The sequence below is a fragment of the Poeciliopsis prolifica genome, unplaced genomic scaffold (assembly GCF_027474105.1).
Source record: "Poeciliopsis prolifica strain line A6 unplaced genomic scaffold, Auburn_PproV2 SCAFFOLD024, whole genome shotgun sequence".
Lineage (NCBI taxonomy): Eukaryota > Metazoa > Chordata > Actinopteri > Cyprinodontiformes > Poeciliidae > Poeciliopsis > Poeciliopsis prolifica.
The window spans coordinates 6903955-6927500 of record NW_026562399.1 but is presented as its reverse complement, the minus strand read 5'-3'; the positions used below and the strand labels follow the sequence as shown (position 1 = coordinate 6927500).

At 44.0% G+C, this 23546-nt stretch overlaps 2 protein-coding genes across 2 annotated transcripts; both read right to left on the bottom strand.

Annotated features, from left to right (window-relative positions):
- Positions 1-4354: 4354 nt before the first annotated feature.
- Positions 4355-10801, bottom strand: ppp1r14aa (protein phosphatase 1, regulatory (inhibitor) subunit 14Aa). The gene is made up of 4 exons (XM_055046908.1): positions 10533-10801; positions 9023-9103; positions 8813-8845; positions 4355-5289 (listed from the first exon to the last, which is right to left on the bottom strand). Exons 1-4 carry the CDS (start codon positions 10722-10724, stop codon positions 5113-5115), a joined length of 483 nt encoding a protein of 160 aa, XP_054902883.1. The 5' UTR covers positions 10725-10801; the 3' UTR covers positions 4355-5112.
- Positions 10802-11334: 533 nt separating this feature from the next.
- Positions 11335-16316, bottom strand: dlb (deltaB). The gene is given in 8 exon segments (XM_055046477.1): positions 11335-12796; positions 12935-13151; positions 13456-13487; positions 13490-13816; positions 14879-15136; positions 15228-15285; positions 15740-15979; positions 16067-16316. Coding segments are annotated over 8 exon segments (1983 nt in total). The 5' UTR covers positions 16196-16316; the 3' UTR covers positions 11335-12074.
- Positions 16317-23546: the final 7230 nt, after the last annotated feature.

The window sequence follows — 23546 nt, the reverse complement described above, 5'->3', positions numbered from 1 at the left end:
TTAATCACACTAAGCAGAATTTAGAGCCAAATTAACTAACAGTCGTAATTTCAGACTGTGGCAGGAAGCCGGATCGCCCGGAGAGAAACCTGCAAACAGGAAACCTGTCTTAATCTTTTTAGTACATGAATTTAGATAAGACCCGGTCAGATTTCTCCAGCCTCCAAATGATCACTAATTGTGTCTTTTTCAATTTCCTTATAATCCAAATGAGTTAAGTTTGGCTCCTCTCCAAATGAGCCTTGGTCGTCTCGGAGAGGAGGGGCTGGAGAACTTGAAACATCAGTGACTAACTGATGTTTCCTTACCTTTTCGTAAACGTATAAAACTCCCATTTGATTCATGTCTTCACTGCAGTGGTTATCTGCAGTGAAGACATGATCATTTTCTGCCTTCACAATTTGATGTTCTCCCATTAAATAGGTATAAAACTGGGTCGGCTCTGGACCCTGACAGAACCGCTCCGTCCCGCAGGCAGACTATGCGGGCACATCCACAGTCTGGTAGGGCGTCACTGGATGTGTCCTGGTCCGCCTCGTGAGAAAAAGCCTCTGTCTTCTGTTGTGAAAAACCATCATGTATTCTAAACCCGATAGACCAAAAACGTGCAAGCGAAGGAGCAGTAAATCAGCCAACACAAAGCAATCAGACTTTACGTTTTTTGTTCTTTTTTAGCGCTAAAAAAGAGACGCTTACCATCACAGACTAGAAGTGAAAAGCAGGAGGCCCCGAGTCTATACAGAATGTGTTTAAAAACGGGAAGATTCGTTGCTTATGATCCAAGAACACGCCCAGTGGTAATCCGATGTCCTGCGTCATCTAAATCTCTATTTGCTTGGAGATGGGAGTGAGGAGATGATTCAGTTTCTGTATCTGTTACAAATACAAAGGCCTTTGTGTGAAAGTATGAGAGTGTAATGTGTGTAGAAGCATATGTGTATTTGAGCTTGGTAAGCGCCTCAACACTTCCCTCAATCTAGCATGTCTAACCCGACCCTCTCTTATGAATTATGATCCTCGTCCGGTAAACTGTTAATTTCGAAAGAAATCATGACCCTACCCTTGAAAGACCTGTTTTGTGCCTCTGAAGTACGAAGTTTCCTAGCCAGGGAACTTGGTACCTCAATGACTCTGGTAGCGGTGCCTTTCAGAGACCCCGGTGATGATCTAAGAGCTGGGACCACTGAAGCCAAGGCTTCTGCTGTGAATTCAGCAAAAACCTGGGCTGCAAGGTTGGCCGCAGTTACATCTTCCCCAGCCGGGGCAGATGCTTCTGCGGCTCGTCTCTGGGACACAAGGTCTTCTGTCAACTTTGAGCAAACCTCCCCCGCCGGGTCGGTTTGCTCAAAGTCGGCTCCGTCTGCTGTCTCACAAACAGCACACGGAGCCGTCGGTTCATGACAATCCTGCCCAGCCGGGTCAGTTTGTCTGGAGACAGTACCGTTTTTTGCGGTACTCTCTGGTAGGGTCACGATTGGGTCTAATTCTACAGTCCCTAAGATGTCCGTTGGTTTGGAACAAACCTCCCCAGCCGGGTTGGTTTGTTCCTCCTCAAAATCCTCAACGTCCTGTGACTCCTTAGAATCAGGCAAGTCCTGACAACCTCCTTCGTCCTCCTCAGGAAGACGATAATCAAATAAATTATTCATTGCGGTGCAAACGGCGTATCCTACGCCCCAACCCAGTGGTATCAAGAAAGGCACGAGTGCGTTCAAACAAGACATCGTTGTTCGCAAATCTTCTCTGAAAGCTGTCTGAATCCTGACTGAAGCACTGAGATTCCTACTTTAGAATTTCTTTGTCATTGATGACCTCATCAGTGACCTCACTGGACTTCAAGGGCAAGGTATTGCCTCTGGTCATCGCTATGGAAACGATATCAGTTCTGCAAGACTGTTGACCTTCATGATGAACATTGATTTTATTTTTCTAATCATTTAATCAAGTTAAAAATAATAATGCTGGCAGTAAAAAAGAAATAGTAATATAAACTATATCTAAATTGTGCTGATAAAATTAACCTGTCATATATATATATATATATATATATAATATATATATATATATATATATATATATATATGACAGGCTGTCATATATATATATATATATATATATATATATATATATATATATATATATATATATATATATATATATATATATATATATATGACAGGTTAATTAGACATTTTAAAATATTTGAATATTTTAAATGACTCTATATATATATATATATATATATATATATATAGGCTATATATATATATATATATATATATATATATATATATATATATATATATATATATATATATATATATATATATAATATATATATATATATATATATATATATATATATATGTATGTATTATATATATATATATATATATATATATATATATATATATATATATATATATATATATATATATAATTTAATCAAGTTAAATATATATCATTTAATCAAGTTAAATATATATATATATATATATATATATATATATATATATATATATATATATATATATATATATATATAAATATATATGTCAATGTTATTTCTCAACCATTGAGAAATAATGGTTGAGAAACCATTATTTCTCAAAATATATATTTAAAAGTTACATTCTGCAGCTATAATTTCAGTCAGGAAGGACAAGAGCTGCTGCTGACTAACACACCTGTTGTTATGGTAAAAGGTATAAGAGACAAGTTAATATATTAATATCTTGGTGATTTTCCTTAATTTATTAGACGCTGGTGAAATGGAGGCAGTCTGTAGCTAAGCTAACAATGCTAATTGATAATCTCACCCACCTCTCTTGGAGAAAAACTGGATTACAAATTGACTCTCTTTCCTTAATATAATTTTTGTAATTGACAGGGCCCCATTTTTTTTCTATGAAGACCTGTGGGCATTTTTACACAACACGATGAAAGGCTGGCTTTGTTAAAAAAGCAAGCTAAAAAGTTTTAAATGCAAAACAGAAACATTTTAGCTAATTAAGAAAACAGACAACAAAACTGGGACACTCTAAAGCTGGAGGTTTCTTCTCGCTCTCATTCAGTCTCCAGGTGTAACAACTCATTTCTATTTGGCATTTCGTGGTCGACTAAATGTGACAGATTTGTAATACAAAATGATTAGTTGATATGTATAATTACTGTAACATCGAATCATTTTTTTAAATTTTGTGAACTGGATATATGTATGCATATAAATATTTAAGTTACATACATGTAGCTTCACAGTAAGTATCTTCTGGATGTGATTACTTACAGTATTTTAAAAAAATCAAGTTTTCACTGCTCTCTGCTGGACAGATCAAGTAATGTTCCCAATTAACTTTCATTAGGGCTGATGGCTTTGATAAATCTAAGCATGCAACTCATCTCATATTGTTATTTTTCTGTTTATTTATTTGCTCTAACTGTCAGACATCATTGTAGTGAAGTTCATTAATGTAAGCTTGTACCTCCCTCCTTCTTCAGCTGTCTTTCAGCCAATTCAAATGCAGAAAATAAAGTTGTTTCTTCCTAATACAACCAAAACCAGTTTCATGTGTGTTCAGCTTTATTGTCCTGTTGGATCATTCAGTTGTCCTCAGGTCTTAACCTTCTAGCTGTTTCTAAAAGGTGTATTTAAATACACCTTTTCCAGTTCTTTTTCATTTTGCCATTTAATTCTTGCATAACACTGGCCGCAAAACAACCCATGGTGTGATAATTCCGCCACATGCAGAAGATGCTACTTAATCTCTTTACCGTTTTTGATTTCAACACACTTTGGCTGTCAGTCGATACTGACGGTGTCGTTTGTTGAGCTCGGCCTGGCCTGCACCCTCTTGGTCCGTGCTGATATAAAAACTGGTGTTCCAACATCCTCCCTGTTTATGGTTCCTGCGTGATGCAGCCATGCGAGTGTTTGTGTTTTGTGTGGTACTCTGGATGGGCTGTTGTTTTGGTCAGCTTCTCCAGGTCTTGCTTCCCAACTTTGTGATGTTTCATTTCAAGAAATTACACAGAAGGAAACCAGTGATTTGGTTTCAATTAAATCAAATTCGGAAATGATTTTATCAAGCAAATGCATTTTGTGGTGAGTGAAAGCTACAGGGATTACTGTGGCGTTGTCTCTAATCTTATTTGTCGCATGGCAGCAAACTCTTGTTATGTCAACACCTAGAGAGACATTGTGAAATAAAAATATAGAAATGCACCGTCTGCTGTGGTGATATAAATAAAACCCTTTTTAATTAAACCCTTTTTAATGAAATACCACTTCCAGAAACATGCGCTAACCTCAACTGCTCTGCAGCGGCCTTGCAAACATGAAGCAAAACAAATAGCAAATAGTTGCATAAATTATTTTATTAAGTTGACTTTTTAACAGTTCTCTGCAGAGATGCATCATTGAAAAGCGACAACGTTTCAGTGATCACAGAGGTTTTATTCCCAGCGTCACATCATGTGGATACAGTTCAGTGAAATGTCTCCTAATGGACTTCTTGTTTTGTTTTTTTCGTCATAGTTAAACATTTCAGATCATCCAAAACAAGTTTTAATATCAAACAAAGATAGCCTGACCGAATCTGCAGAAAGCTTCTCAAATTTTTATGTCAATAAGTAAAATTACTTTTCGCGCGCATCAACAACTCTTTCAAGAGAACCGAAAAGAACCACATTCAAAGTGAAGGATCAAACAGAAACTATAAGCATCTCTTTGATAACAGATAACACATCTGGCGTTAATCCCCTGCAAATTAAAATTGTGGACTAAGTCGCGAACCAAAGTGGAAACCTGCCGGAGCCTCTCTACCAGACTCTACCAGATCGACTGGCTTTGCAGCAGGTGAAACATTAACTGGTAGTAGATTAGATTCTGTTTGCCTCCCAACTCAGGCAGAATGAAGGTTTCTCTTTGCATTCCTTCATGCTTTAACTGAGAGCCATTTGTGAACAGAGTCACTACCTCTAACTCTCAGCAGGAGAGCCTTACATTTGAAGTGTGTCAGTACATTTGATGCTCTGTCGATCCCTGAAGCTTTCAGTCCAACGCGGCCAACCTTGTGCGTCGGTTTGTCTACGCGCCGATGGATCCGGTTCTCATCAGAGGCTCTGGTTGTGGCCTCGCGTGTGGTGGCAATGGTGCTGCGGGCTGTGGAAGTGGTAGGGCTCGTGGCGGTGGAGGCTGTGGCAGATGACGGGATGCTCGATGCCTTCGCTCTGCAGATCCTCCTGCTTGTGAACCCCCACCAGCTTCGCCACCAGCTCCCGGATGAAGGTCTGAGGAAGAGCACAGAACCCAGAGCCGTTCTCACACACAGATCCGCTGAAATTTCGCGATCGGGCACGTCGTTCAAATTTGGCCTTGCGACCCGTTGACGTTTGACGTTTAAGGAGTGAAATTCAGGAACTGGTAGACAGTGTCTTCAGGATTTATAGTATTTATACACCATTAATGTATTTTGCTGAGATCTGATGTGACCGACAAACATGAAGTAGAAGTTAAGGGTATGTGGTTTTCCTAAACAACTGAGAGTGTGATATGGATTTGTACTAAGAAAATACTGCTGAACTAAATGTTGTTGTAATTCATATCGTCCCAAGTATCAACTTAGAAAGCTGTGTGGAAAGATGTTGGAGTCGGGGATATAATCCTGGCCGTGTCATTAGTGGTTTGAACTTCCTCCGTCTCTTTCTGCTCTGCCGCAGCGAGGCAGAGCAGAATCTGCAGGGGGTCGTAGTTCAGGTACTATTTCAGCTTTTTTGGATGCTCATCAGCTGATCCTGGTTGTAAAAACAAAACCTTGCTGCCATGGTTAAACATTATAACAGGTGTTCGGAAGTAAAAGAGTGAAAGAAAAAAAACAAGCCAGAGGGAAGAGCTGTTCAAAAAATGCTTCAGCCTAAAGAATATATGTATGTGACCAAAACACTACCATCAGAGCAAACCTAACAGTCCAATGTGCTACCATTCTGGAATACTTTTTATTTTATTCATCACCTTCTGCTCCAGTGACCTTAAAAAAGTCCAGTGCCCTTCTATGTCGAATGCCTTGTATAAAATGTTCACCGGTGTATAATATAATCTGCCTCAGAGGTTTGTAGAAGGGAAAAAAATTACCGGATGGGGCTGAGTTATAAAACACCATCCAAAACTAAACACTGCACATTTCTTCAATCCATCATCTAAAAGCAGAACGGCTGGAACCGGACCAGAACAAACCAAAACAGAACTTCTTTGCACCACACAGAAACTCCTACGTTGCAAAAACACATCATCTGTATGGTAAAACATGGCGTTGGCAGCGTCATTCTGCGGGGAAGTTTTATATAAGAATTGAGACATTGGCAGCAGAAAAGTGACCCCAACCATCCCACCAGAGCAGTCAGAGAATGATATTAATAATTTTTATATTTCTCCCCGACGTTCTTCACAACTGCCCTATGAAAATGTAATGAAATTAGATCTGGTTTTCTCTTTTTCATCTTGGAGTTTAAAATTACAGTCCATATGGTATGACTCTATAATTTAATCCATTTCATATAAATCCGTACATTTCTTTTTTAATCTGAACAATACTGAAGGAGCCCCACATGTCTGGCATCCTGATACATGTAGGGTCCTTGTACATGCACACGTTTGGGGGCCATCTTTCCTGTAGTTTGGCAAATCCCGACAAAAGAATCAAATTGCATCCATTTGACTCTTGCAGGGTATGAGACACACATGACACGAGGAATGCTGCAGACTCAGTTAACACTCAAAATGTTTTGTTTCTATTAAAAATTCTGTTTCTAGAACATCGAATTATGGACGTCTGGTTCTCCATACAAAGCAGGACGCTGTTAACATTCAGCATTATGTCATTCTGGAGCTGTGGATGTGTTTTGTGTCCCCGTGTCTATATTCCAACCCGACTGGCGAGCAGACATAAATCACACTGACAAAAAAAGCAGGAGGATGGCTTGGTAATGATGTCTACTGCTTATCTTACGCTCTAGAACTTCAGGGTGACTTGATGTCAGACTTCCTGTCTTCTGAACCAATCAGATTCGATCGGGAGAGAATAGGCTTCTGGTACCATAACTCTGGGTCGATCCCCGGACAATTGTAACATGTAATTTCAACAGAAAGTCCTGGCATTCAGGCCCGACCCAAGCAGATGTCCAAACCCCGCCTGACGGCTGTGTTTGCTCCTGCCTCTCCTCTGAGACTGTCCCCAAAAGTCTACAAACACATCACCGTTCCCCCAAGGGAGGCTCCAGCTCAGCTGCTCATTTCAGCTGCTTGGTTTGCGACCTCATTGTTTCAGTCTTTACCCGCCGCTCGTGACTTTGTGTTTTTTTGTGTTTATGATGTAAAGCGCTTTGACATGCCTTGTTGCTGAAATGTGCTATACAAATAAAATTTGATTGATTGATTGATTGACAGCGGAGGTGGGCACATCAAATCGCACGCCCACTCAGTTCTCCAGCAAACCCGGTACACTCGGTTCGATTAGGGACCAAAGTTGCAACATTTGTTATATTTTCTGGTGGTGGTAGGGTTTCTCTTTCGTCTTTGGTAAAAGACCATAAGCCATTTCTCATGCGCTGGACTCTGAGGTTGGTTTTGGTTGTAGTCCGTCGAAGCAGACCAGAGAGGAAGTCAACCGAACAAAGACCTAGGTTTGTTTTTTTTTTTTTTTAGACAAACCAGAGTTTGCTTTTTAGGTCAGCATCAGATTTTCTATTCCGCATTCACACCAAGAGTTCGATCAAAGTAAACGAGACGGGCGCGAACGCCCCCTTAAGCTCTCCATTCCCGATTCAAAGACGAGGACTGCTATTCCAATCTCTGACACAATTCTCATTCTCTTAGTCTCATTGCTGTGAAGTTTGGCAAATAGAAATGTTTTCAGTGCTTCCAGCTGATGTAAAACAAGAGAAGTTTGATCCGATTAAACTTCACACAGTGAGAAAAATGGGTACTGGGAGGGAGAAACTGGAAACTTTGATAAATACTTTTCCCTTATCAACAGTTGTCCTATCTGCCTCTTAACCCGTCCCACATCGATGGGCAGCAGCATTGCTCCACCTCCACTGCTGTAGCCTTGTGAAGCTAACATCCCTGAGAATATTAGAATATTAGCTTTGCTAAATCTATTTACGTGTGCAGGTTGAAAAAAATACAAATCGTTTCCGTTGACTGACGTAAATCACAACACCGATCCTTTCAAGAACACAGGAAGGTCCAGAGACCGAATACGACGGACCAACGCGGGGCTTTGTCAACATGGCTGCTTTTTTTTTCTGCATTTCTCTGTTAAATAAGACAATCAGTCAAACTCGTCCCTTGGTCTGCCGTCCGTTGGGGGCTAAATTGGAAGATTACAGCCTGCTGAGAAACAAAGGACACACATGCCTTGTGTTGTGGCAACGGTGCGAACGGACACAGGAGAAAAGCGGCCAAGCTATTAATAAAATCCGACACTCGGCCGCCTTGCACATTACACAGACTTTTGAGTTTCTTGTGGCTCCCCGTTCAGCCGGTGAGCATAAAATGTAGAAAAATGAAATATAATAAGCTGTTTCATGACCGTACACATACATGATCCTGTATCGTCTATGTTCCATTTTATCTGACGGTACATAAAATCCACACATATTTAGAATTCTTTCCCCGTTTACTGTAAGCACAGTAAACGTAAAATCAATTGAATTTAATTCAATCGGCTGGTTTTGAGGCCAAACAGGGACTTCGGAAGAAATAATATAATTAAAAAATTTTCTGGACAAAAAAAAAATTCTTATTGAATCTCACCTCAGTGTTGTTGTTGCAGCCATGGAGGAGTTCCTGTACAAAAGAAAACAAAAACAAAACAAATAACATCACAAATTTACAATGAAAATTACACATTTATCCTCAGATTTGAGGCACGATGATGTTACAGGAATGTGTTCTTAAACCTAATCATGTTAAACAATACAAACTGTTTTTGAGTAAATAAAGCCACCAAACTCGTCACGTTACCTTTAACTTCACGATTCGCTCCTCGTCGGTACGAAGGTCAAGCAAGTCGTCAATGTTCACCTCCTCCGGCATGTCGGCCTCCTGACGTCGTCAAGCAGGACAGGGAGGCAAAGATGCGCGTCAAAGCGAAAGACACACAGACGGAAAAAAATGTGAACATTAAATTCTATCTGTTGCTCTTCCTGCCAGCTGCAACACAAAACCTGGTGGTTAAAATGCTTTCTTAAAGAAAATGAATTCATATTTCACTGTTTTCTATTCTTTGACATTACTTTCATGGTCTGAGGAATGAATAAGGGCTTTCGTCTGGGTTTCCCCTCCCATCCACTGCACTGCACCAATTTATTTTAACTTTTGTCCCCTTCAGTCTCTGCCTCAATCAGGTGAGTCTACGTCTCTTGGTGACGCGTCCACGAGTGAAGCTGGTACTGATGATGACAGATTTGATGGAAACTAAAAAGATTTTGAGGCAACAAGTTCGCATGTCTTTTAAATGAAGACAACCGATTCAATTTCACAGTGTGTCCTCAGCGATGACACCGACGAAGCACAAAGTCCGAAACACTTTGGCCAATCGATACATTAGTCGTATGGATTTTTCTGTCAGAGCAGCCGGAACTTTGACCTTTGAACACAACTCTCTTGCTTGAGAGCCATTTTCTGAGAACCGGGTAAAGTCCTCGTACCGCAACCATCTGTAGACGCAGGAGGCGGAATAGTGAAGTTTGCATAACAGTAACAAAGGCCTGTTCTGCTGAAACAAGCAGCCATTGTACAAGCAGAGGACCCAGCCATCCACATCACTGGACTGAGCTTCTCCGTTTGATCGGGATCTTGGCACAAGCGGGACTGCGGCTCTACGGTACACCCAGTCTGTTCTTTGTGGAAAAGACTTTTTTTATTATTATTATTTCTGCGATAAGCGACAATCTCGCGCACCCTTGTTCCAAACAGAAACAACTTTTGCACTGCTGGCACACCAGGAAAAAACAGCTCGGGCTGCGACGGTTAAGGAATGCAGGTGCAAAAACCTGTTTGGTCCTTTGCTTTTATCACTGCCATCTAAATTCTGTTGCCTGAAAATCAACTAAATCCGCTCTCGCAACGCAAACCCACCGAGTTGCATCCAAAAACACCCACATCTGGTGATGTGCTCCATCCCCCTGTCAGCATCTGGTACACACAGTTGACTTCCTGGGACACTCCTCGCCTCAGATCCCCTTCCCCTCCTCAGTAAACCCTCACTCTGTTGTCCCATGATGTCCATGTAAGGACAGAAAGCCCCAAGTCAGATACAGATCTATGAGAGGGACCCAGCCCTTATACACAGAGTCTGGCCATGTAAGGAGATGGGACCTCCTCTCCCCCCTTTCAACACATCAGAGACCACTAGAGCCTGGGGGACTCCCCGGCCCTTTTACAGCAACTCAACAAACTCATTCTAAGGGACTGCGCGTTGGGTTTTACGTTCTGATCAAACAGCGAGGTGATAAAGTGGCAGCGGACCCACCTGGCCCCTGTACAGCTGGTCCAGGCTCTCGTCGATCCACTTCTCCACGTCCAGCCGCCTCTGCAGCTCCTTCCTGTTGTACTTCACCGTGACCCGGGCGTGCCTCTTCGGGATGTTCCCGCTGAGCTCCGGGTCCGACAGAACCGGCTCGTCGTCTTCCCGGAGCGGCGTCCCGCTGCCCTCGGTGGCCATCGCTGCTGCTGTGAGCCTCGCTGCTCGCTCGCCTTTCTGCTGGGAGGCGCTGGGAGGCGACAGTCCCCGCTGTCCGGATGTTGATGTGGGGGAGGTGGGGTAATTGTTGAGGTATTTGATTTTATCTCGGTTTGGGGCCACTAGCTAACTCTGCGGATTCTGCTGCCATACAGAATTCATGAAAAACAAAACTATTATTATTATTATTATTATTTATTATTATTATTCCTTTTCCTCTTTTTTTCAGCTAAAAAAATTCATAGTGTTGCATTTTTAAAATATTATTTAGGTTCTAATTTATTGAATCGTAGACATGGGGAGATGACGTGCAGACCGCCGACTTCCGCCTGTGTGATTGGCGCACGCGCTCCACCTGGCCCAAATAACCACAACAAATACTTTTTTTCCCCTCAAAATTGGTCACAAATTTAGTTTTGAAAAGTAAACTTTTTCAATGAAAAGCCTATGGAGAAGTGAATTATTAATTAGAGTGGACACTAAGGCCCTAAAATGCACTTTTCTAAACACTCTTGTCTGCACAAAATGTTACTTTTGCCCCCTGCCAAGCAGATTATATAATCCCGAGGTGCAATCCAAGGAGCTGCAAATCAAGCGTTTCATATCAAATCTTTTATTCCACATCACACGCACAACATGAACTTAAATAATATGAGTGAAAATACGCAACAGAACACAAACTTTGGCATGAACTTAAAATGGCACATGAGCGCGACGTGACCAGTATCTGTATTCGGTTGACCTTGTAATGTCTTTTGAGGAAATGGCTCCAGTTGGCCCCACACATTTATCTTTGGGATATTTTACATATCCAGATGCAACAAAACGTCAGTCTACACTCGGCGGTGTATAAATATATTTCTACATCTGCGACAATCAAAGTGAAGCCATAAAACACAGGTTTTCAAATAAATAAATAATATAAAGAAGAGGAGGGGAGGAAAAAAATGATGGTGCTCACAATAAGGAAAAAATGGTAAAAGGAAGATTGAAAAGCAAAATAAAAGTTTTTTTTTTTTTTTTTTTTAACAAAACAACATAAATGTGTTGAAAATATATTGCTTCATCCTGCATTTGGTTTGTATTGTAGGTCCTATCAGTGGCAGGTTACATCATTTGTCTCTTTGGGTCTTGAACACTAAAGAGCACAATCTTTTACAAGTCTCCAAAAGTCTTGAGAATCATCATTATTTCTTGTGTTGGAACATAACTTTTCATCTTGACATTTCTATCTGTTGATGCCTCTGCTCCTCTCTTCAAAAAGGGAGAAAAGCAACGAGTGCTAAAATGCTCTTTGCCCCTGTTTCGACGTGTGTGTTTTTTGTCCTGGCTTTATCTCAGCCCGGATGCAGAGCCCAGCATGCCGTCGTCCCTCCACATGAAGTCCTGATGCTCCGCTCTGGCCAGGCTGCTCTCCACCGGGTTGTGCCTGTACCCGGGTCTGCCGTCGGGACACAGCGTCAGGCTGAGGTGAGCTGTGCTGTTGCTGATCTTGAAGAGGCTGTTAGGACTGAGGAAAGCATCTCTCTCGCTGCCTCCCAGGTTGTTGACCGCCTCCAAGTCGTTGTAGACCGCAATGTCGCTCAGGTGCTTCCTTCCCTCCATCCTTCTTCTCCTCCGCCTCAGGAAAAGGATGCCTGCGACCAGAACCAGTACCAGGACCGCCAGGAAGCAGGAGATGGTGACGGTGGTGGTGGAGGAGGGCTGGGAGGCTTGGCGCAAAGCGGGCTTGAAACTGGGCTGAAGTGTGAACTCGCAACTTGGACCCATGAAGCCTTTTGGACACTGGCATACAGGCCCAGTGAAGTGGGTGAAGCAAGTGCCTCCGTTTTGGCACGGGCGAGCCCCGCAGGCATCAGAGCGGATGCTGCAGTTCTTGCCAGTGTACCCTAAGGTACAGGAGCAAGTGTAGCCATTCACACCATCCTGGCATGTTCCAGCATTTTGGCAGGGATTTGAGGTGCAGTCGTCAATGTTGACCTGGCAGTTGGCACCGGTGAAACCTGGCTGACAGCGGCACAAGATACTCTGGCCGAGGTCCAGACAGTCGCCACCTGGAGAAGAGTGAAACACTCAGCTCAGCACGCAGGAGTGATGGTGAACAAGATGATCATGCTTACTAAAAAGAAGCGTCCTCGTTCACACTTCAGCCACAAGATGTCGCCAGAGAAGACTCTAACGGCAGAACTCACCGTTCAGACAAGGCCTGTTGCTGCAGCGGTCCAACTTCTTCTCACAGTTGGAGCCGGTGTAGCTGGGAGGGCAGCGGCACGTGTAGCCTCCTGTCATCGTCTCCACGCAGGTTCCGCCATTAAAGCAGGGACCGTCTGCGCAGGTCATGGCAATAATCTCACAGTTCTTTCCGTAGAACCCCTGTGGACAGGTGCAGGAGTAGTCGTTCTCCAGGTCCTGGAGACAGATTGCAGATATTAATATTCTGCACATGCTTTGACTTCAGACCAGAAGAAGATTAGCAGAGATCCCCTGGACAATAAGCCTTTGTGACTCCACAGCCTAAGGTGGAGAAGAATAACTCATTTTGAAGAGGCAGAGTGCCTAATTTCTTTTATGAATTAACTAAAAGTAATCTATCCCTCATGCAACAATGTTGGGGACCACTATGTGAAATCTTAATCCCCTTGATCCGCAAGCCAAATGAGACACCGCATCCCTGCAAAGCACGCAGGTAGGGCCAACGGTTGCGGACACTCACATTGCAGCTGCCTCCGTTTTTGCAGGGTTGCTGTCACACTCGTTGGTTTCCAGCTCACAGTTGGTGCCTCCAAAGCCGGGCCGACACGTACAGGTGTAGCTGCCCTGCCCCGTGTTGGTGCAGGTGGCCCCGTTGGTGCATGGCTTGTGATTGGTGCAGTAGTTGAGGTCCTGGTCGCAGAAGAGGCCCCCCCAGCCCTCCTGACAGTTACACTGCCACGGCTGGCTACATGTCCCATGGAGACAGCCTGGGTAACGCACGCATTCATTACAGGAGGGGCCCTGCCAGCCCATGCGGCATGTACAGCCCCCTGGGGCCTCGCAGTAGCCGTGCTTCTCGCTGCAGTCCGCCGAGCAGATGGCTGGAGAAAGAAAGGAAGGGGAGGAGGTGTGATTACAATGGGCACGCCTTCTCAAACACACACACACACAGATCCCCCCTCCAAGTCTGAACCCACCCTTGTCTCAGACTTCACTGTTAGTTAAGTATTAATCCAAGCAGCTGGCAGGCACACAGCCGAAGAAAGATGCTTTCTTTTATGTCCTTTCCATTACACACACGCACACACGCAAACTGTCACTGTCTCTCACACACACACATACACACACCTCCACACACACACACACACCTCCACACACACACGCATGCACGCACACATTGTTTCCCAGGTCACCTTGAAAAACGTGTCCAAAGGGGGCCACAACTCTTTCTCTTATTGTAAGAGAACAAATGGCAGATGGGACATAATCACCATCACCATCATCATCATCATCATCATCATCATCATCATCATCAGACTGTACCAGCACAAAAGACCCATTGGCTCTGAAAACTCTGGAGTTTATCTTTAAGCACTAAAAATACACAATTTTTTTTCACCCGCAATATTCAATTTTGAGAGTTTTAGTCAGTGTTTGAAAACAGGGCGGAGCTTTTAAGTATTTTGCATAACTTTAGAACTTTGGCTGCGTTTTGTGTCAGATTCAAAAGGGTTAAATCACATGGAAGTTAAAAAACAAGTGAACATCTCGTTACTGGGATCATAGCCAGCAGGAGCAAATAAAGCTGCTGCTTAGCGTCCCCTGGCCAGGAGGGGCCCCCCCAGGAGCACAGCACCATTGACTCATGTGAATCACGTAGTTTTACAGTTTCCACTCGGTGAGCTAAGGACATTTAAATGTCCTTCAAAGTTTACTGACCACCAAGTGTAAAAGTTCTACTTCCTCTATTCATCTATAAAGTTAATTATTAATTCACTGCAATTATTATTTTGATTAACAATTTGAATTCCTAACATTTATAATACTATATTAATTGGAAAGGACAATCACTGATTACTGTAAAGTAATATGAACTGAAATGCGGGCCCCAATTCATTTTTGGCTGCCTTTGCCTGGGAACTTCACCAGTCATCTCCACTCACGCTCAGAGCAGTAGTTTCCTTTCCAGCCCTCCAGGCAGATGCGGTTGCCCTCCTCGTCGCAGGTGTAGTGGCCCAGCGTGTCGTCCCGCGGCCTGCAGTAGTCCGCGCAGCCTTCCCCGAAGTAGTACTCGTCGCAGTAGACGTGGTAGGAGTAGCGCAGCTCGCTCTGCTCGCCGAAGTGCACGTCCTGGGACCAATCCTCGCCGATAGCCAGCCTCCTCCTGGTCGCCAGGCGGCTCACGAGGTTGTTCTGGTTGTCTGAGAGCAAGAGATGCGATTGGGTTTTTTGTCCTGGTCATAAATAAAGTCATGGAGTAAAAAGAAGAAGAAGAAGAAAAAGAAAGCCTACCTGTGTACTCTGTGGGAGATTCTGCGTTCCAGGCTTCGATGATCAATGAAAAAGTCCCCTGAGAAACACACCAAGTGTTTATTAATTCATATTCTAAAGATGACGGCACGTTATTATTGAACTATGAGCCACAGCAACAAGTAATATCACTTTTCTTTAGGTTTGATCGCAGTACTTCTGACTGGTCAATTAATTAAAGTAATCCGGCGATCTGCTCAGACGACTGACACAGAAATGAGCTGACATGTCCGTGACATACGACCATCAACAAAGTGTTGAGTGAGTTTGGCCTGGTCAAGGCCCATTAGCTGTGGCCAACTGCAATCACGCGGTGCAAGTCGAACGTGGGCTGTAAAACACATTAAATGAAAAATTCGAATGAACGAAATAGCAAGTGATATGATTATTATTATTATTATTATTATTATTATTAGTAGTAGTAGTAGTAGTAGTAGTAATAGTAGTAGTACTAGTACTAGTATTAGTAGTAGTTTTGTGATTTTTGTACTCACCGGCCATTTAAAGTGGAAGGGGACTCGGATGGGAGCGCTGCTGGAGATCGAGGTGTGATCCGCCCGGATCACGTTGGTGTGGCCGGTGCCGAAGGTGCAGGGCGGCTCGGCTGAGATCACGTCCTCCGGGTGTTTCAGGCAGATCCTGAAGAAGATGTGACAGTCTCTGTGTCTCCTGCAGATGCGCTGCGCCGTATGGAAGGAGTGGATCTTCAGCTCGAAGACCCCGGAGGACCAAACCTGCGACAGGGCGACGGGGGGGTCATCGTGAGGCAACAGGCTCTGCGGAGGAGGCCATTTACGTTAACGCGAAACGAGTCAACTCACCACGTGCACCAAGGCCAAAGCCACGAGGTATCTCAGGTGTGAGTGCGTCATTGTATTCGGTGAAGCCCGGTTCCTTGGGTTCCTTGTTCGCAATAATATTCCAAAAGTAACAGCAGACGTCGAAAGCATTCGGTGTATAAAAAAAAAAAAACAGTAAAATCTCTTAAAGTTTCATCCCTATGAAGTGGGATATCCGTCCAGTGCTTCCAGTTCCCCTCTGCTGCTCTCCACGTTGGGTCCCGTGAGGAAGCTGGCGCTATCTTGGTTCGGTTCTGGTGCGTAAAGACGCAAAGGGCTTTTATACCCGCGCGTCCCGGCGCGTCACTGGCAAGGAGGTGGAGCGCGCGCATCTCAGGGGAGCGCGGGGAGGGCGAGGGATGGGGGGGGGGGGGTGCGCTCGGGGAATCGGGCGACCCACGTTACATCTGGAGTGGAAATCTGAGGAATATTCATTAGAAGCTGGTGCGGAGCACATCCAGTTTTCTCATCGCGTTCATTAAGCCACGCGAAATCAAAGTGGCGGCGGAGGTCATCTGTCACCGTGCTGAACGTTTCAACAGCAAGTCAGGAGAAAATAAAAACAGAAAAAAAGAGACTTTAACATGGAAACATGTTCGAATGAAGCTTAAATTTCTCTTTAAACCAATCAAATGTTACGCGAGGATCTCAGCTTTCAGTTTCCCGGTTTTATCGGACCACCTTCTCTAAACTGACCGATTAAGAAGTTTTCTGAATTTAAGATATGAAAGCTGTGGATTATGAGAGAAGGAAACCATGGATACAGTGGGCTCCAATCAACAGAAAGAGGTGGGGGCCGGGGCGGTGCGGGGGCTCCTTTTTCTTTATTCTCGTCTCTCTTTCTGGCACGCTTCTCTGCAGAGCAATAAAACCTCCATCACGTGCACATGTGAAGAAAGTTGCTGGAGACGTGAGAGAAGTGACACCTCGGACACGCCAAACGTTCAGGCTCCGTGTGAAGCGGGAGTCCTGGGATGAAAGCGGGACTAAAGGTCATTGGGGAACGCCAGGAAGTGCTCTGCGGCACAAAGCCGGGCCGGCGGTGTGATGACTAAGCAGTGAGACGCAAGACGGTCTCTTAGATGACGACCCACTGTTAGAATGTGGAGGGGTCTTCACCGACCTGTCTCACTGTCGACATTAAACCGCCGAGGCTTATTTTGTGGGAGTAATAACGCTGGAATAGCGTTATTACGCTGTTCCAGCGATAATTGGCAACGTAAAGTCGACGTGGTGGAGGTGATCTGTCAGCGTCCTGACGCCCCAACAGCAAATCAGTCGCGAATCGAACACCAGATCTACCACACCAGACAAGACCCAAGGTGTAGGTTGTGCAAGGAGGCCCCTGAGACAGTCCAGCACATCACAGCAGGGTGCAAGATACTGGCAGGGAAAGCGTACATGGAACGACATAACCAAGTGGCAGGCATAGTGTACAGAAACATCCGTGCAGAATATGGACTGGAAACCCCGAGATCAAAGTGGGAAACACCCCCAAAGGTGGTGGAGAACGCCAGAGCTAAGATCCTGTGGGACTTCCAGATCCAGACAGACAAAATGGTAATGGCGAACCAACCAGACATTGTCGTAGTGGATAAACATCAGAGGAAAGCCGTTGTGGTTGATGTAGCAATACCAAGTGATTGCAACATCAGGAAAAAGGAGCACGAGAAACTGGAGAAATACCAGGGCCTCAGGGAAGAACTGGAGAGGGCCTGGAAGGTGAAGACCACAGTGGTGCCTGTGGTCATCGGGGCCCTCGGGGCAGTAACCCCCAAACTGGAGCAGTGGCTACAACAGATCCCAGGAACAACATCAGACATCTCAGTCCAGAAATGTGCAGTCCTTGGCACAGCCAAGATACTGCGCAGAACCCTCAAGCTCCCAGGCCTCTGGTAGAGGACCCGAGCTCAGAGGATAAGAACCACCCGCGGTGGGTGAGAAGGGAAAAAATTTTTATATTTTTTATATATATATATATATATATATAATATATATATATATATATATATATATATATATATATATATATATATATATATATATATATATATATATATATATATATATATATATATATATATATATATATATATATATATATATATAGTGACTTTAAAATGTTCCACTAGTGAATCCTGGTTTTATCAAACAACCACAACTTTCACTAACTCACAGATTAAGAAATGTAAGACATGAAAGCTGTGGATTATGAGAGATGAAAACCATGGTTACAGTGGGCTCCAATCAACAGAAAGAGAGAGAGAGGGGGGGCTTCTTTTTCTTTATTCTCTCTTTCCCCCCCATCTGTAATTGCTCCGGCGCGTGTGGGGTGACAAAGGGAGGGCAGGTCCAGGATCAGACTTTATTAAAGCCTCTCGCAGTGATTCGGGCCTCCTCGGCTCGGTGAAGGGGCGCGACGCGGAGGGTGGGTGTGGGAGCTTTGTTTTGGAGCGCGAGCGAACAGCTGTATGGTAATCGTCGGCACATGCTCGAGCTTTGGAGGCTCCCTCCCCTCGGCTATTGTCTCGCGCAGCGGAGCCCGCAGAGCAGCGGCGGCCTGCGCTCTCATTGGCCGAGGAGGAGTTGCGGTGGGCTCGCCGGGTGCAGCACCTGTCGCGCGGGGGGAATCGCGGCAGAGTAAACACACCTGATGTGACAAAAACACACCGACCTGACGCGCCGCCAAGATGGCAGCTGATAGAAAGCGAGAAGTTAATGTTTCACGTGAACAGTTTGAAATATTAGCTGTGGTAAAAAAAATAAAGAAAAAAAAACTGATCCAAATTATAATGTAAAAAAATATATATATAAATAAGTCATGTTTATCGGAGTGCAACCAGATTTCTGACAGAGTAAGTTGTGTTTTCTACCTTCCTTATGGTGGGTGTTTTTTTTTGTTTGTTTTTTTTTTTTGCTTGGTGCGGCGCCTGGGTGAGCGTGGGGTGTGGGGACCCACTCCTGTTACAATGAGTCAAAAGGGACGCGTGCCTGAAGTAAGCCCTCCCCTTCCCTCCCACCGCACCAGCAACTCCTCCACTCACAGCCTGGCACGCTTCTCTGCAGAAACAATAAAACCTCCATCACGCGCACATGCGAAGAAAGTTACAACACTTGCTGGAGACGTGAGAGAAGTGACACCTCGGACACGCCAAACGTTCAGGCTCCGTGTGGAGCGGGAGTCCTGGGATGAAAGCGGGACTAAAGGTCATTGGGGAACGCCAGGAAGTGCTCTGCGGCACAAAGCCGGGCCGGCTGCACGATGTCTCTGCAGTGAGACGCAAGACGGTCTCTTAGATGACGACCCACCCATTTGTTTGTTTCCTCAGCTTCATCATGTAAAAAACTCTTCATGTCTTTGAGTTGTATGGAGAGCAAAGAGTGCCAAATCACAATATGGAGTCATTCTTTAACTGTGTGATTAATTTATTAAAACTGGAAACGAATTAATTAAATAGAATAAATTTTATGTAGTCGGATTAATTTTATGCACCTCGCCTAAATGTGTAGATTTTTCTCTGTGAGGCAGACACCCTGTCTACCTCAATAGCTGAGATAAAATACTAGAATAGTATAATTAACCCACTATGAAAAAAAAGCAACTTCCTCTCCACTGTCGCTCAGTATGAGGGATTGCTGTCAGTTTTATTATCTTTTTTTACTTGCAGCGTTCAGTTCTTCTGTCAATGACTCAGTGCAACATCTTGGGTTTCCTGAAAACTTTTTGAACTCATTTCAATAATAAACCGATATTCATGGATTGTTGTATGTTTTATGTATATTGTAGCTATGCGTTTCTCTATTTTTCTCCTGGTCTGAAAATGTCGTGCAGTGTCATTCTGACACTTGTAACACTTTGCAGCTCTGAACCAAGGCTCGCAGGCCTGCGTGGTGCATTAGATCCACAAGTCATAATTCTTCATCCCGATATGTATCTCACTCACCATGAGCGGCGCATAAAAACACCAACTTTAAACTCGTGGTGAGCCTCGTGGTCTGCGGTGTGTCTGGTTTTGTGCGAGGGGAGCAGATGGACACTGCTGCTGTTGTCTGCGTGAGTGTGACACGCGTGTGCCACGGGGCATGGGAACCTAAGAAGAGTCGTGTCGTCCCCACGCCCCCCACCACACACTCTCCCCCGACCTTCCATCACTTTGACCGGCCGGCATCTGCCTCCTCCGCAGCCGCACGGCAGCTTGGAGATCCTTCTCCCCAAGGACCCCGGGGCAGAATGAGAGGGGTATCTGCTGCAGATCTGACCCCCGCTGGTCCCCTGGGGGAGAAGTCGGGCTTCTGTAGGCTGGGCCGGCCGTCTGCCTTGTGGGACAAAAGGAGGTGCGGGGTGGGTGGAGTGGGTGTCTGGTGCGGGTGGTGGGTGCGGATGTAGAGACACAAATAATTTATGCAGGCAATTTGGTTGATTGGTTTGTCTCATTAAGATTCTGGATGCTTCCATCTAAATCATTCACAAACAATATTAGCGTGGAAACTGCAACTTTGACCTCTTTTCTGCCTTTAGCACCTAAACAAATCTGTTCTAAACCTTTTTAGATCGGTAGCATGTTTTTATGTATTTCTGTCTTAATTACACAGTCATCTATAAAAGCTAACAGTAAAAAGAGCACAAACAAGGCTGCGGTTGGGTTTTTGCTACAAATGTGCGCAAATTTACATTAAATATATATACATAAAAAAAGAAATTAAGATCACACATCAATAAGTTTGTCCACGCGATAAGTCATTGAAAATCACGGCGACGACGTACATGAATATTCGGAGAGAAGCCCACCACCGCGACTCATCCTCCCTGCTCCTTCAGACTAGCCAGATGGTTTTGTTTGTCTCATCACTCACAGAGCAGCACAAGTGAACATCATCCTACTGTGAAGCATTTTCTGTTAGCAAACCACAATGAAGTCCTGGACAATAATACTTCCTGTCTCTTTTAGAGAACATATATGCTGATTTCTTGGTAGTTTTCTGTGAGGTCCAAAATGATCAATGTTTTAGCAAATATGTTTCTTTTCCATTGTTTTGATCCTGAAACAATGAGGTAAGTTAATCTGAATTCACTGCCTGGACAGCAGACACACATTCACTCCGCTGCTGCTGCTGCGGCACTAAAGGAGCCGTAACAATAATTTAATCCCGTCCAAGTTGATTGCCTCGCTTTCAGTCCACCTTTCCGGGGCTCTATCCTCCTGCAGCCCCAGTGGCAGATGGGATATAAAAGAGGGAGCTGGAGGAACGAGGGAATGGGAACAGGTGGGGGTGAAAACTGAAGAAATGAAAGGCCACAGGGGTCAGGAGGTCAGTAGGAAGGGGGACGAAACGTCCATGCAGACTTGTTGAGGAAAAGATCGATGGATCGATTTTTCCCCCTTTCATTGTGTGTCTAAAGCCTTCCACTTTTCACCATATGCGCGTTAGTCCTAAAGGAACGTAATAAAATGTAAGCAAGATGGAGGAGGAACAGTATTTCCACTGAGCCATCTAACTTTATCTGGGTCGGACTGAAGAGAGACTTTTAATATTTGGCCTGTCAGCAACAGCTTGTGTTTTATTATAACGTGAAACAGGCCACAGAACCTCAGCATATAAAGGCATTTCAGTGTGAGTGGTTCAGATTTCATTTTCGAAGCACAGTTCATTTTAATCTGAACAGAGGATGAGAGATTTACAGGCAGTCCCAGAGAAGAAGGCCCTTTCAGAAAGGCTTCAGGATCAGGTTTAAGGGCTGCGGAAAGAATTGAAGGTAAAAGACCTGCTCACAATGTGAATACAGCTGCCATTTTGGGCCCCCGGAACCCCCCCTGCAGCCCAGACACTATAATGCAGCCTCCTGCCTCTGAGCCTCAGAGGAAACCCCAGCAGATTGTTGAACTTCTGCTAGAGACCCCCACGCCCTCCCCTGCTGCGGCACGCCGACCCAACCCTGACAGCTGTTTAACTAACAGAGGCAGAAGGGGCTGCAGATGGACAATGCAATTCAATTTAACTGTGCCTCTTTCTTTCCTGCATGCGTGCGTGAGCGGGTGTGTATGTGTGTTTTCACTTAGTTTTCTGGTTTCTGCTCTGTTTTGATCACTCCAAGCAAAGGTGGAGCATTTCCTATCAGTTTTACGAGCAGAAAGACTCAAACCCAGGATTTGCTTTTCACGTTTTCTGATATTTATTTAGACATTATTTTGCGTCTCATCCTCTGGGAGAAGAATATGAGTGCAGCTCAAGATAAGGTTGTTCGTCGAGCTGTTCAGTGAACACACTGCTGCGGCATTCAACTGCATCAGATCACAACTACTGTTGATATAACATTGATATAAAACTTAAGTGATGTCAAAAGCAACAACCTTACAGCAGTTTGAGTGAACCTTGTTTTATCGATTTTTTTGCTGCGTCACTTTACTTTTCTATCAGTTACTCTAATCAGAAACCCTTTACCTTCACCGTTCTCTGTATATAACTATGAAAATGTGGCATTCATGAATGCCATAAGCCCGGATGTGTTTTAATTGATCTTGGTGTTTTTTGGAATATTTATTAACTTTACCCAAATCGATCTGGGTTTACACTAAATGCAAAGCTTGCTCAAGGCAAACGTGAACAAAGCTGCTGCTTTGGGCCCCTGACCAATCAGGAGCCTCCTATGAATGCTGAAATTTTAACTTAAACAATTGATACATTTGATCGATACATTGATTATTCACAATGATAACACTATCAAACCTGATTTGAAGGTTAAATATAAGATTTGAAGGAACTGGCAAGCTTACTTAGCGTCATTGTTTAATTATTGTGTTATCATAGTTACAATATGATGCCCAAGCCCTACTCACACGGTCAGAATAAGTTTCCCTAAAGTTATTTTAGGATCCAAAAAATTGTGTTGCAGGCTTAAAATTACAGCAGTGAAAGTAGAACCGAGCTCACATTGTCTGCGGTGTGAATGCATAACGGTTTTCTACTTTAAACCACTCCATATCACATCTTTGTATGCAGTCCTGCGGTCTTTAACATCAGTCGAGCTTAATCACGTAACACATCCCAGACGCCCAGCACAAGCTTAAACAGGATCGTAATTCCTCCGCGATCTTTCCAACTTCAGCATCTCTGGTGAAAGAGAAACTAAATCTGCAAGAAGCAACAGATTCATGGCCTGACTTATCAAACCACATGAGGACTTTCATGCCAAGAAAGCTGAGCTGCAGCCCCCCCTACTGGCATATATGTGACATTATAGATCTGTTTGAAGGCCTACACGTTTCTAAATCTATTTAGTTCTTCTTCTTACTTCCATACTCATCCTCACTCTGTATTTCATGTCGCATTTTGATAGAGAATGATGTGAAAGTTTTGTGTTGTGGACGGTTTTATCTGAGTGCAGCAACAGAAAGTTTGTTTGAGATGTTCCTGTGTCAACACACCTGAAATGAACAAGAAGAAGAAAAAAAATCAAGCACGG

Bases quoted from the DNA above. Each gene is read 5' to 3' on its own strand.
- ppp1r14aa (XM_055046908.1), bottom strand. From the start codon at position 10,724: ATGGCCACCGAGGGCAGCGGGACGCCGCTCCGGGAAGACGACGAGCCG. The intron at 9,104-10,532 runs GTGGGTCCGCTG...TGACGACGTCAG, and splicing joins ACCAGCTGTACAGGGGCCAG to GAGGCCGACATGCCGGAGGA. The intron at 5,290-8,812 runs GTGAGATTCAAT...GCTCTTCCTCAG, and splicing joins GCTGCAACAACAACACTGAG to ACCTTCATCCGGGAGCTGGT.